Genomic DNA, 7306 nt, shown 5'->3' on the forward strand with positions numbered 1-7306 from the left:
GTTTAGATTAGATATTAGGAGGCGCTACTTCACAGTCAGGGCGGCTAGGGCCTGGAACCGGCTTCCAGGGGAAGTGGTGCAGGCTCCTAGCCTAGGGGTTTTTAAAAGGAAGTTAGATGAGCACCTTGCCAGGGTCATCTGAGCCCGGTGCTCTTTCCTGCCAAGGCAGGGGGTTGGACTAGATGACCTTCCGACTCTAGCTACTATGAAACTTCTGATTTCAGCAGAAAGTAAAATGGGTTTTCCCCCATGCACGCTTACAGGTTTCGGAAGATCAGGGTTCCAAATCTTGTAGCCTTGTAGTTGGAAGGATGACAACAGACGTCTCCAACAAAGCTAGTGCTGAAGAGGGGAAGGAGGTCCTTCCCAAAAAGCCAGTTCTTTCTGATGGAGCAGGACATGTTACTGAGAATGGAGTGAAAGAAGTGACCCAGGGACAAACTCCCAGTGCTATGGACACATTGGAACAAGAGGATAAGAATAACAAAGAAATAAAAGAGGTTCCTAGGCCTGGCTCAGTTGAGCCCATGGATCTTGACAGCTATTCCACTGACCCTGAGAAAATTGATTCTTCCTGTAAACGCACTGAGTCAGACCGTGTTCAGTCTAGCAGGAACTTAAAGGATAAAACACCTGAAAGCCGGACTGCAGAACTCTCCCTGGAAGACTTAAGCATCAGCTCAAAGCAGCAGCAACAAGTAGCTAAAGGAACAATCCAGACACCACCAACAGAGGAGGCTGTTCAGAGATCAAATAGGAAGAGGAAGTTACTAGAGGATGTAGAATCTGGGAAAACCCTCTTGCTTGATGCCTACCGGGTATGGCAGCAAGGTCAAAAGGTTATGGCCTATGACCTGGGGAGAATTGAGAAGATCATGTCTGAAACATATATGCTGATTAAACAGGTAAGTGATTTTACTCTCAGATTCTACTTTTTCATTGTGACCTCTGACCTCAGATGGGGAAGTTCTTTGTGCAAAATCCTAAGAGAGTACTACCATTACCATTGCACGACTCAGATGACATAAAGTGATTATTAATCAAAATATATAATTTAATATTAGGGCCATATATTCCTTACTTTAAAGGTCTTAATTTTTGATGCTGCATCATCCTCTCTCCACTGTTCACTTAGGCACATTCTTTTAACAGATGTAGTTTATGGCCTTGGCAAAGAATGTACGATACAAACTTTTTCTGACTTCTTTCCTGGCTGGTGGGATTCAGTGATAGCTGACACGTGGAATGCAGGGGCATCTGCTTTGCAGTTTCAAGAGTGGCAGTGTTAGCATAGCAATTACTTCTTATACTGGTGCCAGATTAATAAACAGCAGCACTCCTATCTTGATTATAACAAACTAAAGCAATGAATAACAATGAATGCCATGTCTGACAAAACATCAGAAGAGCTGCATACATGTGAAAGGGCCTCATGGTCCACCAAACTCTTTCTGAGCAAGTCTGCATTTCCTATCTGGGCACTTGTCCTGGACAGGGGCGTTATTTAGGACCAAAGAAAGTCAGATCCGCATATACTGGAACTCAAGGGGCCTGTTCTAAGCTGTTGAAATTGGTGGGAACTTCTGCACTCAGGTATTCATACTTACTCAGTATGTGGGGACTCTTATTCTGGATTGATGTACTTTTGCTACTGTTTAGTTTAGTCTGCTTTGCTTTGAAACTGTGATCACTGAGAGTACTCATGGCTTCATTAATTGCATTTGCTTTATTTAGGTGGATGAAGAAGCAGCCCTTGAACAGGCAGTCAAGTTCTGTCAGGTGCATATGGGAACCTCAGCACAGAAACAGGTAAGTTCTGAACCATTTCTTCTCTTTCTAACAGTAGCAATACCTTTTTTTATCTCATGGTCTGATCATAGCAGTGAAGTCTGTTATGGCCAGTAGGAGTGATTGTAGAAATTAGGAGGATCTGTTAGCATAATTTCTGTAGAATAGGTTTAATGAGAGATGAGGGAGGAAGGAGTGCTTTACTCTTCAAATGTTCTGATAAGTATTTGGTTGCTAAGAAGAATTCAGTTCCTATTTTTGTTTCTTAGCCCTGTCACACTTCCTTGTTTTTTCCTTCTTGTGTGCACTTTCTGCAATTTAAACACTTGCAGTCCCCTTTCTCTGCCAGTTTTCATCATATTCATTACTCCAAAGGCTATTGCAGGATTACAAGTAATAACTTGTAATTTGTTGCTTAACTGAGGTGAGCTGGCTTAAGATACAGAGATGTAGGTAGCTATACAGATACAGTAGTGGAAACCTGAGTGCATCATCTACCAAGAGAGAGCTCTTGCACACGCTCTCAATTTTCTGAGCCCTTTGGATGAGAAACAACAGATCTGAATTTTTTGTTACATGTAAAGGTCGCATTTCACATAGTCTCCCAGGAACTCTATGGTTTTTGGGTGACCACTATACTCAACTGGAATTTGAAGTAGAATTGTTATTTGCTTATCCTTTGAGAGAGCTGAGCTAATGCCAAAAACAAAAAAGATGTGTCGATAGGTTTGACTTATGGTGATTCATGTTGCTGGCAAACTATGGAGCTAGTAGAAGCACAGGATTGTGGGTTTCTGGCAACAATGGCTTAGTTTCCCCAAGCTTCTTGCACCAGCACACAAGGCTTAAGAGTAAAAACAGTGACTCGGAGTCAGTCTAAAAAGTAATACATTTGGGAAAGTTTGAGTGTTTAGCCAATTGTTTAATGTTACTCAGCTGATTTATGCATTACTTTATAATGCAAGCTAGCCTTTATATTATAGATTGCTAGTCCTCAAAATCTATTTAAAATAAAATCTGTTTGAAGTAGAAATTTTGTTACATTTTACCATTTTACAACATAAGAAACAATTGCAAAAATTCTAAAGCTAGATACAAAAAGTGCCTCTGCTTAAGATTTCCTGTGCCAGAAATGTAGACCTGTGCAAGAAGATTGAACTGGGTTCAGTATAACTTCAGTATGAAGGACAGGTAAATCAAAGTGTTGAAAAATGGGTGAAAGTGGTAAAATCATGTATCTTTACTTCATCCCAAATTGGTAAATGAGTATAACACATCAAGGTGGTTCTAGCAGATAAAACTACTAAATGAAAAGATAAATAGGCTGGAGGGGCATTCTCTTGCATCCTCCTTTAATTGCTTTTCCCTCCTACAGGTCTTACCTTCTGTCTCCTGTAGCAGCTGATTGCCCTGATTTTGCATATTCATTGAGTATCTAATTAGTACAAGTTAGAGTAGTTATCACCCCCGTTTTCCAGTTGGCTTATTTTCATTTAACACACTGATTTTTAGCCCACAGAGGTCTGTTGTGAATTCATCTGCTATTGCTTCTTCCAGACTTGGCCCATTCTATCTACACACCTGGTATAAGATGCAGTGAAGATAAATTTCCCTATTCTAAGCGGTTTTGAGATTCCTCTTGCTGATTTCCCTTAGTCCACTGGCATCGCCGTTTCTTTTTGCTTTTGGCGTAGACATAATCTGTCCTTTTATTTAACTGTATTAAATATAGATGGGGGTTTTTTTACTAAAAACATTCATACTACATTCTGTCTTGAAGACCACAAAGCTACTCCAGTGGGAATGAATAAAGGGCCTTTCTAATGAATGAACGTGTACTGTGAAGACACAAAGCTTTATGCCATACTTTTGCAGATTATTTGGATCTGTCAGTAACTCTCTCTTCAAAAGAAATATTTTGCTATCCTTGATACTAGGTATGAACTACACGTGCCCCTGGTGGCTGGGGGGGCACGGCTGTGGGAGTGCGGTGGCAGTGACAGGAGCTTGGCGGCAGTAAGCACAGACCTCCCGCAGATACTGCCAGAGCTGTCAGTGGTGGGTGCTGGCAAGCACTGACCAGGGATTTGTGACTGCCTGCCGGTGCCTTTTTGTAGAGGGTGCACCGCTGTGCTCAGGGAGTGCACCCCCTACACGTCGCCCCTTATGCTAGACTTTTCATATAATTCAAGCAGCTTTTTAGCTTTAGGCTGGGCAACTACAGATTTGCTTTTAGAATTAGCACTTTGTTACCCATAGAGGTCAGAAGAGAGGAGTGTGTTGCGTTTTTATAGTCTGCTTGCCTGAGGATGTTGAAACCATGAGAGTAACTGAGGTGGGACCATTGGAACAGCAGTGCCCTTTTCCCCTCACCCCATTACCTTTATATAGCCACCTTTGTGGAGGTGGGGGCACAAAAGCAATTGTTGTCGCAGCAGCTGATCATATCCAAAAATCAGCACAGCAGGAGTTGGTGCTGCCCCGGGCGTGGAGCTGTGCTGCCAAGCCTGGCTTCTTTTTCTGTTGATGATGATAATAATTAATTTGGTATGGAGTGTTATACATTAGATTAGAAATCTAAACACTCAGGCATTAGAATTACAGGAGTACTTGTTAATAGGGATCATCTTTCTTGTCTTGCTGTAGATCCGCCCCCTTTTGCTTTACATTGGTATTACTACAATAGTCTCTTGGGTTGTTTCAGCACACTTCTGAGGCTGATGTGTTAAATGAAAGGGATCTCGGAATCCTAGTGGACTCCAAGATGAACATGAGTCGTCAGTGTGACAAAAAGTCATCAGAAAAGTTAACTACACTTTTTATCATGCAGCAGCAGATGCATGACAAACAGAACCAAGGAGGTGATACTTCCCCTCTATCAGGCTCTGGTCAGACCACAGTTGGAAAAGTGTGTCCCGTTTTGGATGCCACACTTCAGGAGGGATGTGGATAACCTGGAGAGGGTCCAGAGAAGGGCCACTCATATGATTCAGACCAAGCCCTACAAGGAGAGACTAGGACACCTAGACCTCTTCAGCCTCCACAAGAGAAGGTTAAGAAGCAACTTTGTGGCTGCCTATAAATTCATCATGGGGATGCAGAAGGGAATTGATGAGGCTCTGCTTGCCAAGGTGCCCCAGGGGGTCACAAGAAATAATGGCCATAAGCTAGCAGAGAACAGATTTAGACTGGACATTAAGAGGAACTTCTCACAATTAGAGTGGCCAAGGTCTGGAATGGGCTCCCAAGGGAGGTGGTGCTCTCCCCTACCCTGGGGGTCTTCAAGAGGAGGTTGGATGGGCATCTGGCTGGGGTCATCTGAACCCAGCACTCTTTCCTGTCCAGGGCAGGGGGTTGGACTCAATGATCTATTGAGGTCCCTTCCGACCCTAACATCTATGAATCTATGATAATGTAAAGAAAAATAGTTTTCAAGGCCTAGTTTAGTTGGCTTCACAAAAAACAAATTTAATTTTTTTTGGAATTTGTTGGCTGATGAAGCCCTTACTCCATCATACTATCAAGGAAATCTTCCTATTTTGCTAAAACATACTTCCACAGGTGTGGAATCTTGACAGCAATTTTCATTTTTGGGACTATTGACTTTTAAAAACAGTTTATAGAGTAACAAGATAAAATGTAATCTTTTTTTCTTTTTCTCCCAGAAATGTGAGCATAGATGAGAACACTAGAGACAGATAATCCAGTATGTTTTAAATGTTGTCCTTCCCATATAATTTCAAGATGCTCTGTGTTGGGTTCTCTGTATTATCTTCGTATTTTCTAATACTGCTTCGTTGAAGCATCAGTTTGCAAAGCTCTTCAGAACTAGCTGATTTATTTATTTTTTTTATTGAGTGGGTGAAAATGGGAAGAAGAACGGGAGTTATTTTGTCCGAAGGACCTTTCTCACCGGAGTAGCTGTATGATGGGCTCAGTGGCATTTTCCTGTTTGAAATTTAAATAAAGATTAAGCAAGAAACATTATACTCTTTCTTCTGGTCTCATATAGTACTGTCTTTTTATAACTCGTGTGGATGGAGAAGTCAAGTTTATGTCGTTTTACTTTCCTTGTAAAACAGCCAATAACTGAATAGTCATAAACTTGCATTTGGGAATTGGGTGTAAAAATAATGTGCCAAGTAGCGAACTTCTTACAGTTCATGCTAGAGGACTTATGGGTAGAGTTCTGATTCTGTGATAAGGTCAGTCTGACCAATAGGACCATATCAATCTTCAGATGCTACTCTGAAATTTGTCTGTATCTGTTAAGTTTTCGTGCTCAAAATTTTTGAAGATTCCTGGAGTGCAGTTCCTTTCTCAAGTCCTCTAACCAAGTCATTGATCATTCAGACATGCAGTGAAAAAATAAGACAGGAAAACGTTACAAACAAACTAGTCTCGAGTGTACTATAGTAATTTGGTACCGAGTTATGCCAGAACAGAACAGCTTCATCTAATAAATCATTTGCAATAAGACTTTTTTTGTCTCCTAATTTACAGTGTGCATTTTGTTCCTGTTGTAGGAAGTTCCTTTCAGGAAGCAGGAAATACAAACTAGAGAGACGATTTAGCCTCAGTCTGATTTGTTATGTGCTTGAGATGTGATCTTAAGTAGCATGGAGCCAGTGTGTTGCTGCTAGAACAAACTATGAATTTTATATGTAGGCACTACAGTATTCACTCTTGGGAGTATCTCTCTGGTTTCCACAGACTGAATTCTGCTATATCTAAAACCTGCAAATATTTACCTTCTGTACACAAATGGTGTCACTAAAGCAGCAGCAGCATGGAAAAATGGACTTGTGGGATCTGAGGGATTTTCTTTCACTGCCACAGATTGGCTATTGGAACTGTAAAATTTATGCTGTCAAGGTGCATATTTTGCACAGACTTTTATAGGCTACTAAAATTAGTGACTGAATGAATGTCATGTCCAACTAATAGCTCTTACTTTTTTACTTTATTTTTTATTTTATTTTATTTTATTTTTTTCAGCCCATTCAGGGAAGTTTTCATCCAAGATATTTGGCTACACTGTTTTCAAGGTCTTTGGTGTTTTTCATGTCTCTTCAAGCACAACCAGAAAATAAGTCAGTGCTTGAAGAGCAGCTTGAGTTTTATAGTGAGGCTTCTTTAAATCTTTTTCAGGATTTATTTTAACACTAATATTTGGACACTTTCATTTTGGTTGTAGAAATTCTCTGAGATCTTCTTGACAGATGTGGAGGTGAACAGCTAGTTTTTTTTTCCTTTCTTAAACAAGTCAGATACAGCTCTGAACAGAAAAGCTCATCTAGAAAGATTTTTTTTTTTTCTTTTTCTTCTCCTCCCCCCCCCCTTCCCCCCGGAGACGGTTAGAGGGAGGTGAAGGTGCAAAATGCAAGCTTGCTGTGCTTGACTGACTGTGTCTAGCTCCTAGAGCAGTGGTTACTAATCAGTCGATACTGGAGCCTCTTTTGCAGTGGATCCTGGGGGGTGGGGAGGGAAGGGGCAGAGTGGGTGAATGCATGTGGGT

The 7306-nt window shown here is 41.1% G+C and overlaps 1 protein-coding gene across 8 annotated transcripts in view; it reads left to right on the forward strand.

The window, feature by feature from the left end:
* The window catches only part of CABIN1 (calcineurin binding protein 1), a 202353-nt gene that overhangs the window by 160772 nt on the left and 34275 nt on the right, over positions 1–7306 (forward strand). For all 8 annotated transcript variants that reach the window (XM_019539123.1, XM_019539126.1, XM_019539124.1 and 5 more), the window contains exons 32-33: positions 264–905; positions 1735–1809. In XM_019539123.1, the coding sequence (XP_019394668.1) occupies positions 264–905; positions 1735–1809 (717 nt within the window). The remainder of the gene's footprint in view (positions 1–263; positions 906–1734; positions 1810–7306) is intronic.

The sequence above is a fragment of the Crocodylus porosus genome, unplaced genomic scaffold (genome assembly GCF_001723895.1).
Source record: "Crocodylus porosus isolate Cpor-Errol unplaced genomic scaffold, CroPor_comp1, whole genome shotgun sequence".
Taxonomy (NCBI): Eukaryota; Metazoa; Chordata; order Crocodylia; family Crocodylidae; genus Crocodylus; species Crocodylus porosus.